General features: G+C 45.4%; 2 protein-coding genes across 2 annotated transcripts in view; one reads left to right on the plus strand and one right to left on the minus strand.

Annotated features, from left to right (window-relative positions):
- ODR4 (odr-4 GPCR localization factor homolog) overlaps positions 1 to 9,999 on the plus strand; it is a gene marked incomplete at its 3' end in the record, with an annotated part of 46,684 nt that extends 36,685 nt beyond the window's left edge. The window contains exon 13 of the mRNA XM_082266380.1: positions 9,995 to 9,999. Within this exon, the coding sequence (XP_082122506.1) occupies positions 9,995 to 9,999 (5 nt within the window). The remainder of the gene's footprint in view (positions 1 to 9,994) is intronic.
- Positions 10,000 to 10,069: 70 nt separating this feature from the next.
- TPR (translocated promoter region, nuclear basket protein) overlaps positions 10,070 to 15,781 on the minus strand; it is a 240,379-nt gene continuing 234,667 nt past the window's right edge. The window contains exon 73 of the mRNA XM_082266381.1: positions 10,070 to 10,226. Coding sequence (XP_082122507.1) covers positions 10,177 to 10,226 — 50 coding nt within the window. The 3' untranslated portion in view covers positions 10,070 to 10,176. The remainder of the gene's footprint in view (positions 10,227 to 15,781) is intronic.

Genomic DNA, 15,781 nt, shown 5'->3' on the forward strand with positions numbered 1-15,781 from the left:
GAGAGGCGTCCCAATACTTTTGGTAATATAGAGAGGCGTCCCAATACTATTGGTAATATAGAGAGGCGTCCCAATACTATTGGTAATATAGTGTATATAGAGAGGCGTCCCAATACTTTTGGTAATATAGAGAGGCGTCCCAATACTATTGGTAATATAGTGTATATAGAGAGGCGTCCCAATACTTTTGGTAATATAGTGTATATAGAGAGGGGTCCCAATACTTTTGGTAATATAGTGTATATAGAGAGGCGTCCCAATACTTTTGGTAATAGAGTGTATATAGAGAGGCGTCCCAATACTTTTGGTAATAGAGTGTATATAGAGAGGCGTCCCAATACTTTTGGTAATATAGTGTATATAGAGAGGCGTCCCAATACTTTTGGTAATAGAGTGTATATAGAGAGGCGTCCCAATACTTTTGGTAATATAGTGTATATAGAGAGGCGTCCCAATACTTTTGGTAATATAGTGTATATAGAGAGGCGTCCCAATACTTTTGGTAATATAGAGAGGCGTCCCAATACTTTTGGTAATATAGAGAGGCGTCCCAATACTATTGGTAATATAGAGAGGCGTCCCAATACTATTGGTAATATAGTGTATACAGAGAGGCGTCCCAATACTTTTGGTAATATAGAGAGGCGTCCCAATACTATTGGTAATATAGTGTATATAGAGAGGCGTCCCAATACTTTTGGTAATATAATGTATATAGAGAGGGGTCCCAATACTTTTGGTAATATTGTGTATATAGAGAGGCGTCCCAATACTATTGGTAATAGAGTGTATATAGAGAGGCGTCCCAATACTTTTGGTAATAGAGTGTATATAGAGAGGCGTCCCAATACTTTTGGTAATAGAGTGTATATAGAGAGGCGTCCCAATACTTTTGGTAATAGAGTGTATATAGAGAGGCGTCCCAATACTTTTGGTAATATAGTGTATATAGAGAGGCGTCCCAATACTTTTGGTAATATAGAGAGGCGTCCCAATACTATTGGTAATATAGTGTATATAGAGAGGCGTCCCAATACTTTTGGTAATATAGTGTATATAGAGAGGCGTCCCAATACTTTTGGTAATATAGTGTATATAGAGAGGCGTCCCAATACTATTGGTAATATAGTGTATATAGAGAGGCGTCCCAATACTTTTGGTAATATAGTGTATATAGAGAGGCGTCCCAATACTTTTGGTAATATAGTGTATATAGAGAGGCGTCCCAATACTTTTGGTAATATAGTGTATATAGAGAGGCGTCCCAATACTTTTGGTAATATAGTGTATATAGAGAGGGGTCCCAATACTTTTGGTAATATAGTGTATATATAGAGAGGGGTCCCAATACTTTTGGTAATATAGAGAGGGGTCCCAATACTTTTGGTAATATAGAGAGGCGTCCCAATACTATTGGTAATATAGTGTATATAGAGAGGCGTCCCAATACTATTGGTAATATAGTGTATATAGAGAGGCGTCCCAATACTTTTGGTAATATAGTGTATATAGAGAGGCGTCCCAATACTATTGGTAATATAGTGTATATAGAGAGGCGTCCCAATACTTTTGGTAATATAGTGTATATAGAGAGGCGTCCCAATACTTTTGGTAATAGAGTGTATATAGAGAGGCGTCCCAATACTTTTGGTAATAGAGTGTATATAGAGAGGCGTCCCAATACTTTTGGTAATATAGTGTATATAGAGAGGCGTCCCAATACTTTTGGTAATATAGTGTATATAGAGAGGCGTCCCAATACTTTTGGTAATATAGTGTATATAGAGAGGCGTCCCAATACTTTTGGTAATATAGAGAGGCGTCCCAATACTATTGGTAATATAGAGAGGCGTCCCAATACTATTGGTAATATAGTGTATATAGAGAGGTGTCCCAATACTATTGGTAATATAGTGTATATAGAGAGGCGTCCCAATACTTTTGGTAATATAGTGTATATAGAGAGGGGTCCCAATACTTTTGGTAATATAGTGTATATAGAGAGGGGTCCCAATACTTTTGGTAATATAGAGAGGCGTCCCAATACTATTGGTAATATAGTGTATATAGAGAGGCGTCCCAATACTTTTGGTAATAGAGTGTATGTACACGCCCACTATATTACTTTATATTAAACACTTAAAATGTGAAATTTTCTGCTTTTGTATTTTATTCATTTTTTTTAAATTAAATATTAAGATCATTTTTTGTAATACAAATCAAATTTAATATTTTTTTTTTTTTTTCAGGGATTATAATGGCAGCGGCTGTTGCTCTTCTAGCAATCCTGGTATATTTACTGCAATAAAGATTGGGAAAGAAATTACAACTCATGGAATGGGGAATATCTGGAAGTTCGGATTCCAGCTTAATCTGCAACCAAAGCTGAACTCCGGATAATAAAATCTCATTTATCGGATATTTATTCAGTAGAAAACCAATTCTATGCATTTAATACAGAGAAATAAGTACTTAAATTTGTCTTCAGATTTGCCACCTTCAATGCGACACACAGAGAGGGAAGTACTGGGTATGTGGAGTGCGGTCTGCTTACAGGAGGGAGGAGTAGCGGAATGACCTAAATAGTCTTCTGCTTCTCCTTCATTGTCCACGCAGATGCAGAAGATTGTATTGCTTGATAGAAGTGTCCTCTGCAGGGGTGTTGAGGATCTGGTGGGGTGTGACATCGGCATGCATTACTACTAAAGACGTTTATTAAAATAGTAAAATGCATAAAATATACTCACAAGAATAGTGTGATAATCCACACATTAACAATTCCATGAATGCGTGAAAATGACTCGAAGGTGGTCCGGCACTGTGTGATGCTGAACCGCGTGCGATAAATCGCAGAGTGGTTGTGGCTTTGGCTGATGCGTTTTGAGGGTGAACCCCCTTCCTCAGAGCCAAGAAATGCCCTTCCCACTGATCCTGGGGGCTCTTCACTCTTGTCGCCGGACCCTTTCACAAGTTCTGCAGTGGGCCCCCTTCCTGTCATCCTGGGGACTCCCCATGGTGGTGGAATGCCAGGGCCCGGTCCCAAGTGTGACCTTTGTGATCCTGGAAGTTCAGCTACTGGTGTCAGTAGTTTTTATTTTTGTTATTTTAATTGTATTATATTTTCAACATTTAATTTTTTTTAACAATGTGACTGACTATGACTCTGTCCATTCAGAAAAGGAAGGAGCTGGTAAATTACATATTTACCGACACCTTCCTGGGTCCCTATTGTGGCATACATCCCCGGCAGCAGCCGGCAGGAGAGGGGGGGGCAGCACAGTAGAGAGAGGGGAGGGGGGGGGGACCTGGGGAGCACACAGGGGCTCAGAGACAGTAGAACACAAGAGAACTGGATAGGAGGAGTGGCAGGGGCAGCACACAGAGGAACCAATCTCCTCCATTTTCCTCCTGCAGCTACATGAGGAGAAAGGAGGACATGTAGATTTCTCTACATGCTGCCCCCCCCGCCCCTCCTATCCAGGTGTACAGGGGAGCCGCACAGACCCTGGAGCATGGGGCCCGGTTGTAATTTTAGCCCTTGGGGGTGTGTATATTTTTATATTTAAAAACTTTATTCCAGTTGTGTGTTTCATTGTTTGCCTGGAGTTCACCAAATTCCTTATTCCTGTAAAATGTATTTATATAATTTTTTCTTTTTTTTTGATTACCAAACCACAGCCAAAACTATCAATCCTTCTCAATGCCAGCATTATTTATTATGGCTTTTCTCTGTATGTGATGTAAAAATAAAAGCAAGCCTAAAACCAAAGGATATTCACACAACGAGCCCTTTATTAGGAACACTAAAATTTGACTTTAACCACTTCTGGACTGGAAGATTTTTCCCCTTAACGACCAGACCATCATCCGCCATCACTTCCACATCCTGCTGGCCGGGACAGTGTCACAAGCGGCGGAATACGACTTACAAGGCGGACCACTGGAGTTTCCCTATGTGCCTGTAGTCATGTTTAATTGCGCGGTCGTGCGACGCTGTACCCAAATAAAATTTACTTCCTTTTTTTCCCACAAATAGATTTCTTTTGGTGGTATTTGATCACCTCTGTGATTTTTATTTTTTGCGCTTTTAAACAAAAAAAGTGGCAAATCAGAAAAAAAAAAAATATTTTTCACTCTGCATTACTTTACTGCCAATTGTGCGGTCATGCGACGCTGTACCTAAATATCGATGTCCTTTTCTTTCTCCACAAATAGAGCTTTCTTTTGGTGGTATTTGATCACCTGTGCGATTTTTTATTTTTTGTGCTATAAACAAAAAAAGAGTGACAAATCTGAAAAAAAAAAATATTTTTCACATTCTGCTATATAACATTCCCAATAAAAAAATTTTTAAATCAAATTTTTTTTTTCCTCACCTAAGGCCAGTTTGTATTCTGCTACATATTTTTGGTAAAAATAAATTGTAATAAGCGTATTTTGATTAGTTTGCACAAAAGTTATCGCACCTACAAACTACGGAAAGATTTCATTTTTATGTATTTTTTTACTAGTAATGGCGAAGATCAGCAATTTTTAGTGGGATTGCGACGGACAGATCAGATATCTAACATTGACACTTTTGGGGGTACCAGTGACATTACTACAGTAATCAGTGCTATAAATATGCACTGTCATTGTAATAATGACACTGGCAGGGAAGGGGTTAACATTATTGGTGATCAAGGGGGTTAAGTGTGACCCTAGGGGCGTGATTCTAACTGTGGGAGGCGTGGCTTGTAATGTAATCACAGAGACATACGATCCTACATAGCAGGATCACAAAGCCTCAGTGCTTACATCAGGGAGAATGACAGACGGTTGTGTTTACATCAGCCGTCTGTCTTTCTCCCTCTCCTGCAGGAGATTGCGAGTGCCCGGCGGCCATCGGAGCTGCCGGTCACATGCGCTGGCTCAGCAGGGAACGAGAGGGGGGCGGGAGCATGCTGACGGCAGCGCACGCTCGCCCCCTACAGGCTTGTGGGCGAGCGACGTCGCTTTGCCTGTAGGGGGGTTGACTGCCGCAGTAAATAGTCGTGCGGCGGTCGACAAGTGGTTATTAAAAACTGTCATTATCAGCGCTGCCCTCCAGTTCACTTTATATTCCGCTTTATTTTGTTCCAGCTGCTATACACAATACTTTTTTCTAGCGCCCACTTTATATATTTTAGTGCTAAAAATATGCACATTACTAATGAACGACACTGGTAAGGAAGGGGTTAACACCAGGGTCAATCAAAGGGTTAAATGTGTCCCTAGTGGGTGCTTTTTAACTGTGGGGGGATGAGATCTGTTTTTCCAAATAAAAGGATCCCTGTGTCCATCACTGACAGAACAGCGGTCTGCTGTGTTTACATCTGCAGACCGCCATTGTGTCTCCATGGGAAGCGATTGCCAGACCCACTGATCGGCTTCCCCTTTAGCCAGGCAGCCGCCGCCCCCACTCACTGCTACACAAAACGACATCCAGGTACATCATTTTGCGTAACAGAGCCGACCTTCCATGGAGTATATAACTATGGCGGCTGATTGGTGAGTGGTTAAGCAAATTGTGAAGAACAACGTTACTGTTCATGTAATAAGTGATCAGGTTTTGTTCTGGCAATAAATCTTTTCATAGAACTTTACCAAAACCAAAATACTGAAATGCAACGAATGCAAAGGTTTGTTTGACATATTCACAAATAAAGGAAATAAAAAAAAAAAAAAAGCCACTTTTGAGCATTTTCTATATTCTGCCTCCTGAAAAAATGACACAAAATACAGAATGTGAATCTAAGTATCTGAGCCCCAATAGTTAATATAAATCAGGGATCCACAAACTACGGCCCTCCAGCTGTTGTGGCACTACACCTCCCATGAGGCATTGTAAAACTCCGACATTCACAGACATGACTAGGCATGATGGGAATTGTAGTTCCTGGAGGGCCATAGTTTGACGAGCCCTGATCTAAGTATTTGTATATCCATTGAGCAGCTAAGACAAATCAATATCTGGTAACAGCCCCAAAATTTGAACAAGAAAAAGCTATAAGGGAACTGGGGGGGGACCCAAAGAGACTTTGTGATACCAAAAGAATGTATGGCCCACAGATTCAGCATAAAACCAAGTATTGAAAAATATTAAAAGTAACCCCAATAGCAGAGGTCTCCAAATTACGGCCCTCCAGCTGTTGCGGAACTACAGATCCCATGAGGCATTGTAAAACCTGACATTCACAGGCATGACTAGGCATGATGGGAAATTGTACTGGAGGGCCGTAGTTTGGAGACCCCTGCTCTATAGAAAACCGTTTAGGGGAAATGTATAAAAATTGTCAAACATTAAGCATAAAAAAAAAAAAAAAAAGAAAAAACTTCATAGAGCATGGATTCAATGGTCCTGACTGCAAGATTCCAGAGCATTGAAGCATTTCCACCCTTGCAGGGGGTCACCCTCAGGGGTGTGGTGTTGAGTAGCAAATCAGGAAACTCTGAAGTACAAAAATACAGTAAAGTACATAAAAGGACGGACCTGTGTGCAGTATCCCACAAAAAAATAAGGATGCCAATGAGGTTTATGATTTTCTACTAAAGAACACGTCATATGATGCTTCCTTTTGTAAAAATTGTAATCCTGGAAGTGTACCCCATTAGCATCCTTATTCTGTTTGTGGTATACTGTACACAGGTTTGTCTCTGCCATTTGTCCTTTTATGTACTTACTGTATTCTTGTAATTTAGTTTCCTGATTTGCTACTCAACACCACGCCCCTGAGGGAGGCCGCTCCTCGGCACCACGCCCCCTGAGGGAGGCCGCTCCTCGGCACCACGCCCCCTGAGGGAGGCCGCTCCTCGGCACCACGCCCCCTGAGGGAGGCCGCTCCTCGGCACCACGCCCCCTGAGGGAGGCCGCTCCTCGGCACCACGCCCCCTGAGGGAGGCCGCTCCTCGACACCACGCCCCCTGAGGGAGGCCGCTCCTCGACACCACAAAGTTTTCTTCCATTTTGCTTACTATGTTTAACAATTTTATACATTTCCCCTAAACAGTGTTGTTTAGGGGTTACTTTTATCTTTCAATAAATACTTGATTTTATGCTGAATCTATTAAAAGTAACCCCTATAGAACACCGGTTGGGGGAAATGTATAAAATTGTTAAACATAGTAAGCAAAATGGAAGAAAACTTCATAGGAGCATGATACAATGGCCCTGATTGCAAGATTCTAGAGCCACTGATGCGTTTCATCCCTTGCGGCCTTCCTCAGGGGTGTGGTGTTGAGTAGCAAATCAAGAAACTAAAGTACAAAAATACAGTAAGTACATAAAAGGACAGACCTGTGTGCAGTATACCACAAAAAAAAAAAAAATAAGGATGCTAATGAGGTACACTTCCACGATTACACTTTTTACAAAAAAAAAATTGTAAAACATTGTAAACCTCATTGGCATTCTTTTTTTTTGTGGTATACTGCACACAGGTTTGTCATTTTATGTACTTATTGTATTTTTGCACTTTAGTTTCCTGATTTGCTACTCAATGCCACACCCCTGAGGGTGACCCCCTGCAAGGGTGGAAATGCTTGAGTGGCTCTTGAATCTTGCAATCAGGACCATTGAATCATGCTCCATGAAGTTTTCTTCTTTATGCTTAATATGTTTGACAATTTTATACATTTCCCCTAAAAAGTTTTCTATGCAGGGGTCTCCAAACAACGGCCCTCCAGTTGTTCAAGAACTACAATTCCCGTCATGTCTGTGAATGTCAGAGTTTTACAGTGCCTCATGGGAGGTGTAGTTCTGCAACAGCTAGAAGGCCGTAGTTTGGAGATCTCTGCTATTGGGGTTGCTTTTAATGTTTTTCAATACTTGAATCTGTGTGCCATACATTCTTTTGGTATCACAAAGTCCCTTTGTTTTTCACCTCCAGTTCCCTTGTGGTATTTTGTACACTGATTAAAAAAAGTGTTCTTTAATTTTTTTTTTTTTTTTAGCAGACTATAGCATCAAGTCATTTAAACTCCTTGGATATTGATCTGGTCAGTTAAGTAGCAGAGGAGGTTTTTAATCAGTTTCAGATGGTTTGGTGTTAATTAAATTAGATTAAATGCACTAGATGGGCAACAATGAGACAACCTCCAAAACAGGAATGGTTTTACAGGTGGAGGCCGCTGAGATTTTTTTCCTACTCTTTTTCACTAGTTTTGCATTTGGCTGGAGTCAGCGTCACTACTGATAGTATGAGGCCATACCTGGACCCTATAGAGGGGGTCAGTGTCACTACTGGTAGCATGAGGCCATACCTGGACCCTATAGAGGGGGTCAGTGTCACTACTGGTAGCATGAGATCATACCTGGACCCTATAGAGGGGGTCAGTGTCACTACTGGTAGTATGAGGCCATACCGGGACCCTATAGAGGGGGGTCAGTGTCACTACTGGTTGCATGAGGCCATACCTGGACCCTATAGAGGGGGTCAGTGTCACTACTGGTAGTATGAGGCCATACCTGGACCCTATAGAGGGGGTCAGTGTCACTACTGGTAGCATGAGGCCATACCTGGACCCTATAGAGGGGGTCAGTGTCACTACTGGTAGCATGAGATCATACCTGGACCCTATAGAGGGGGTCAGTGTCACTACTGGTAGTATGAGGCCATACCGGGACCCTATAGAGGGGGGTCAGTGTCACTACTGGTTGCATGAGGCCATACCTGGACCCTATAGAGGGGGTCAGTGTCACTACTGGTAGTATGAGGCCATACCTGGACCCTATAGAGGGGGTCAGTGTCACTACTGGTTGCATGAGGCCATACCTGGACCCTATAGAGGTTGCACAGTCCAACTCCTCCAGGATGGCACATCAATATGTGCCATTGCCAGAAGGTTTGCTGTGTCTCCCAGCACAGTCTGGGAGACACAGCAAACCTGGGGGGCGAGCGCTCGCTCGCCCCCCACAGGCGCCTGAGAGCGACGTATGGGTACGTCGCTTTGCCCAGCATCAGCAGTGCGCCGCAGTATATGTACAGTGGGCTGGGCGCAAGTGTTTAAAAAAAATTACATAAATATGCACTGTTCTTGTAAAAATGACACTGGAAGGGATGGAGTTAACTTTATTGGTGATCAAGGGGTTAAGTGTGTCCCTAGGGGCGTGATTCTAACTGTCAGGGGGCGTGGCTTGTTAGATCATCACAGAAACATGCAATCCTACATAGCAAGATCACATAGCCTCTGTGATGATCTAAGGGAGAATGACAGACGGCTGCCACATGCGCTAGCTCCCCAGGGAACGAGCGGGGCAACGCGCGCTCGCCCCCTACAGGCGGCTGGGTGAGCTATGTAGGGATACGTCGCTTTGCTCAGCAGCGGCAGAGTGCCGCAGTATATGCACGGTGGGCGGGGGTAAAATGGTTAATGTATAAATGGGTGCTATTTTGTGATATACAAATGGTGTAAAAAGAGTAATAGCGGCATTATAACTCCTACTTGCTGTGGGACTTTATACCTAAAAGGTTTTTTTTGACAGTTCCTAAAGGATCCAGGCTTCACCCATCATGGTGGGCAAACCCCTGGAGGAGACTCCAGAGACTGGGTTCTATACAAATGGACCACGGCCCTGGACCTGTATAGTACCCTGTGGCTATCAATATGTGTTGCCCCAAGTGGCGAGGTGAGCGCCCATGGAGAATCCAGTGGCTGAAGCAACATTACAGGCCGTACCCATGGGAATCCGAAGTAAAATAAACTAGTTCAGCTAAGAGTGATTTCTCCACTGGGAGAAGAGGTCAATCTTCTTAGGACGTGAGCAAAAACCTAATGACCCACAAAGTGGGGTAGGGTTACAGGGGGATGCCCAGGGAGGCGTGTCCTCAAAGGCTTTGCTAGTGTCCAATCACCAGAAGGCACACGCCTATAACCCAGGCTCTATGAATATTAAGCCTCTGCCCTGTATGATACCAATCAAATAAGATGGTTTTGTTATCTTGTATTGGGCTATTCATTTTTATCTTATTTTTAGGCTGAGGTTTTGCTTTAAGCTGAATATCACCACCAATATTGTTCGTGCAATAAATGAACCGTTTGCTTTTTGGTAATAAATCTTTAATTTCACTTTTACAAAAAAATTGAAATGCAAACATAGGTTAAAATCGGAAAGGCCCGCTTCACATATTCACAAATAAAGGAATCCATACACAGCGCTCAAAAGTGGCTTCTTTTTATTCCGCCTCGACCGCCTCCAAAGGGAACTCCTGAAAAAAAAAAAAAAAATACACAGACTGGTAATGACATGACAAATCGGATGTGACTGTATGTATCTCCACATATAACCAATGGCATTTCAGTATAAGATGGATTCCAGGTACAGTAGATTTTTACATACGGTATATACTCGAGTATAAGCCTAAGGTGGGAAATGCAGCAGCTACTGGACCACCACGAGACCCAAAACAGGGGCTGCAAACATGGTACAGGAGATGCAGGGCTGTGGGCATGGTACAGGAGATGGCACAGATATGGTACAGGCATGGTACAGATATGGCACTGATGGTTCAGGAGATGCAGGGCTGTGGGCATGGTACAGGAGATGGCACAGATATGGTACAGGCATGGTACAGGAGATGGCACTGATGGTACAGGAGATGCAGTGCTGCGGGCATGGTACAGGAGATGGCACAGATATGGTACAGGCATGGTACAGATATGGCACTGATGGTACAGGAGATGCAGGGCTGTGGGCATGGCACAGATATGGTACAGGCATGGTACAGATATGGCACTGATGGTACAGGAGATGCAGGGCTGTGGGCATGGTACAGGAGATGGCACAGATATGGTACAGGCATGGTACAGATATGGCACTGATGGTACAGGAGATGCAGGGCTGTGGGCATGGTACAGGAGATGGCACAGATATGGTACAGGCATGGTACAGATATGGCACTGATGGTACAGGAGATGCAGGGCTGTGGGCATGGTACAGGAGATGGCACAGATCTGGTACAGGCATGGTACAGATATGGCACTGATGGTACAGGAGATGCAGGGCTGTGGGCATGGTACAGGAGATGGCACAGATATGGTACAGGCATGGTACAGATATGGCACTGATGGTACAGGAGATTCAGGGCTGTGGGCATGGTACAGGAGATGGCACAGATATGGTACAGGCATGGTACAGATATGGCACAGATATGGCACAGATATGGTACAGGCATGGTACAGATATGGCACTGATGGTACAGGAGATGCAGTGCTGCGGGCATGGTACAGGAGTCTCGCTTACCTTTACCTGCAGTGCTGCGGAGTCGTCTCACTTACCTTTCCGCCTTGCATTTAAAAATGGCAACATGTCACTGTGCATGCGCCATCTGCCTGGAATAGCCGAACGTGTACGGGCTTTCCCGAGCGGCGGCGGCGCATGCGCACTGACTGGGGAAAAGGAAAGTGAGACCGTGACTCGAGTATAAGCCAAGGGGGGCTTTTTCAGCATGAAAAAAACATGCTGAAAAACTCGGCTTATACTCGAATATATACAGTACATAGTTATATGGTTTAAGCTGGAACAATGTATAACCAGTGATGGCAAACCTTGGCAACCCAGAGGTTTTTGGAATTACTTTTCCCATGATGCTCAACTACACTCCAGAGTGCATAAGCATCATGGGAAATGTAGTTCCAAAATATCTGGGGTGCCAAGGTTCACCATCACTGGTAAATATTATACCTGGTAATCCCTACCCACCCCCAGGTCCCACGCTGAGCCTGCTGCATTGTGAACACAGGAAGTCGACTGTTTGGTACAGGTGCCATTTAGGTAATGCTTAGCATTGGATGCGGTGGAGAGTGACATCACTGCCCCGCCTCTCCACCTCATCCAATCACAGCACACTGCATTCATTCAGAAAATGCAAAGCATTCTCTGAATGGCACCTGAGCCAAACAGCCCCGAACTCCTGTGTAGAATGCATCAGGCTGGCCGCTCAGCACAGGACCCAGAAGCTTGTGGAGATCACTGGAGTAATGGTGTAGCAGCGGTGTAGCAGCGGTGTAGCAGCGGTGTAGCAGCGGTGTAGCAGCGGTGTAGCAGCGGTGTAGCAGCGGTGTAGCAGCGGTGTAGCAGCGGCGGAATCTACTTCAGTGATTTCAAGCTTCCAGGGGCATGGGCCAGGTATGGTATGTACACTGTGTACACAATTATTAGGCGAGTGAGTAGTTTGACCAAATCATTTTTATGCATAATGTCCAACTGTATAAACTTGAATGCTTATTGAATTGAATCCTATCAGGTGATGTGTATTGGTGTAATGAGGGAGGGTGTGGCCTAAGGAGATCAGCCCCCTATATCAAGGTGTGCAAAGCTATTAGGCAGCTTCTTTTCAAAAATGGTCCAAAAAAAGAGATTTTACTGAGTCAAAAATTGTAAAAAAGTTTTTCAGAGGGATGCAGCTCTCCTGAAATTGCTTAGATATTGGGGCAGACGCCTGGCAACTTTCGGCCCATGGTGCAGTGACTCTGCCCCCCTCCTCCCACTCTCCCTCTTCATGTCCTCCTCCTGACCCCGACCATTCCAGGCTGAAGCTGCGCTCCAGGTACGCTCTACTCACCAGCTGAATCCAGGGTCCCGACCTGGCCAGTGGAGGCTGGTTGGGGGGAGCTGGGAAAGCTTGGTCAGGGCTGGCCGGGGGGGGGAGAGTCTCCAGTGAGGCATGGAACCGGTCTCTGCTCAGACACAGTGTACACCATCCATGCTGGGGAGGGGGGGGGGGGTGTGTGGGGACAGAGGCCTACGCTCGGTCCTAGTCTTCATCCCACACTCAGTAGGTCAGCATTGGGGACTTTTTACTGCCCTTCACCAGGAATCCTTTAGGTACATCTGTGGCAGAAGCGGTGCAATCTTTTTATGGGGTATCAGGGCAGCCCGAGGGGCAGTTGCCCCCCCTGGCCCAGTCCTCCCCTGGGCATGATCACAGATCCAAAGCAGTACCCCCTCTCTGAACAGTCTGGGAGGCTGTGGTTGCTGCTGCACAAAAAGTTGATGGTCGACAGATCAAGAAACTGACAGACTCCATGAATGGAAGGCACATGACTTATCGAAAAGAAGGGCGGCCATATTGGTCACTGAAATGTCATAAATGTTTATTTGTAAATTTTGAGTTGTTTATGTATACCCCACTTGGTGATTTTTACCTACAGGTAAGCCTTATATCTCTGAAACTTGCACAGTTTTGGAGATATTCTCTGAAGTTACCGGCGTATCATGTTGGAAATTCAGAGCTCCTTGCCAGAATGGAGGGCTCCAGCACGCAATCATGGGAGTGACGCCATCGCGGTTCTGGCCACTCACAGCGTCGGAGCCCGTGAACCCGGAAGAGATGTCAGGAGAATGTCAGCTCCTTGGTGACTGGGATCCAGACATGTGCTCACCCGAGCCGTTCTTTCCATCGATCTTCTGTTGCCGGCATCTCAACTATGGGCACCCGGCTAGGACAGCTTTCAGCCTCACAGCCGGGTGCGAATGGTCCTGCAGTTTTCTGGGACCTGTGACGTGTCTCAGAAGACTGCGGGGAGGAGACCTTCCCCCTCGTATTGCCTAGGCGGAAGTGGGAATGAGTACCTGTCAAAACCAGGTATCCACCCCCCCCCCCCCCCACAAAAAAAATAAATAAAAAATTTCCTAAAGAGGAGAGGGGGAGGTCTTAAAGCAGAGCTTTCCCTTTTGGGTGAAGCTGAGCTTTTTTTTTTTGAAAAAGATTTTTATTGAAGTCCAGCATAATCACACAGTGCTACACAAACATTGCATAACCAGGATATCACAACAGCCTCCAAGGGGTGAACATCCAAAAACAACAAAAGTTCCAGAACAGATATGGTATAGAAAAAAAAAAAAAAAAAACAACACCCCTCAGACAGCCTCCGATCAGATCGCACCAACCATGCAACCAGCAGGACCCCAAGTTTTGTATTTTTAACGAAAACAACATCCCGAACCCCCCCCCCCCACCCCCCAGCCCAGAACCAAGAACCAGGCCTCCCCACCCACACTCCCATAGGAGGAGCAGGCGAGGCGGCCAACTGAACCAACCCCCCTCAGGTGACAACCCAGAGAAACCCCCCATGCCAAACCACCAGGCCCGTGGCAGAACACGTCAATCACTCAACAGTCGCACGTCAGGGGAATGATCTAAACCTCAATCCACCCCCCACATCGCTCCAGACCCACCCTATCCATTAACCGGCGCGTCCACCAAAGTAGCCTCCGAGTCCACCCATCTGTACCACACCTTCCTAAATTTCTTACGGGACCCCCTAGCCTCATAAGTCATCCTGTATAGTACAATGTCGGCATTCACCACCCGTATCCACATCTTGAGAGTCAGCTCCGCAGTATAGATCCAATTCCTGGCGATCAATTTCCTAACGCAGAAAAAAAGAATGCGGAGAAATAGCTTGGTGGCCATATCTAGACCATCCACCTCCACAACCCCCAGTAAACACACCAGGGGAGAACAAATATTCGGGAGCCCAAAGCTATCCGCAATAAATTTCGTGACCTGAGACCACAGTGGCCGCACCTTAGGGCAGTCCCAGACCATGTGCAGAAAGGAGCCTCGATCTCCCGAACATTTGTGGCACAAATCAGTATCCCTCTTACGCATAGAGAACAGACGGACCGGAGTATAGTAGGTCTGATGTAGATATCTCAACTGTATCATCTTATCTGTCGAAGAAATAACCGTGCCCAAGTAATTCTCCAGTACCTCCTCCCACTGCTCATCAGTCAAATCGGGAATAAAGGTCACCCACCTGGCCCTGGCCCTATCCATTACCCCAGAACCCCCAGGACACAGCGCCCCATAATATCTGGAGATCCGTTTCATCGGCTCCGGATCCAGTAACAGAGCTTCGAGCGAGGGGTTAGTCAAAACCACAACCCCCCCCCCAAACTGCACCTGCACCGCGTGCTGAAGTTGTAAGTACCTGAAGCGCCACGTCCCGGGGATCCCAAAGGTCTCCCTCAGCTGTGCGAAGGACACCAACCTACCCTGATAGAACAACTGATGTAGGTACTTCAGACCATATCTAGCCCAACTACCCCCATCTTGCATACCGACCAACTCTTTCAGTGCCGGATTAAACCACAAAGGATTATTCGGCGAAGTCACCAAAGAATCGTCCCCGATCCTCGTGGCACAAAGCCGAAAGACTTTCCCCGGCAAACACATCACCGACCCCAGATCCCGCCCAGGAGCCCCTCCCCGATAAAGAACATTAATCAACGATTCAAAGGAGGAGGCCAGTGCCGCCTCCACCTCAACCGTTGCGTTAGGCACCTGCGGAAAAAATCTCCAATGCAGGAAAACCAACTGTGCAGCAAAATAATAAGAACGCAGATCCGGCACCGCCAGTCCCCCTCTCGCCACCGGGCATTTGAGCACCGACAAGGCCACTCTAGAAGGTTTATTACCCCAAAGCAGAGTAGTAAGAATAGCATCTATCCTCCGAAACACCCCCCTAGGAACATAGACCGGGGCGTTAGAGAGTACATACAAAAATTTGGGCAAAAATATCATCTTAAAAATGTTAACTCTGCCCAGCAGCGAAAGGGGGAGTGACCGCCACCGCTCCACTCTATCCCTAAAAGCCTTCACCAGCGGAACAAGATTATTTTCCAGAAACTTGGAGATCGGGAGCTGAAACACAATCCCCAAGTACTTAAACGAATCGGTCAAAGGGATTGGGCACCCAGCCGGGGCCACAACCCCCTCGTCCAAGGGAAACAAGGAAGATTTGGTCCAATTGATGC

This window comes from Pelophylax lessonae (assembly GCF_965119305.1).
Source record: "Pelophylax lessonae genome assembly, chromosome: 8".
Taxonomy (NCBI): domain Eukaryota; kingdom Metazoa; phylum Chordata; class Amphibia; order Anura; family Ranidae; genus Pelophylax; species Pelophylax lessonae.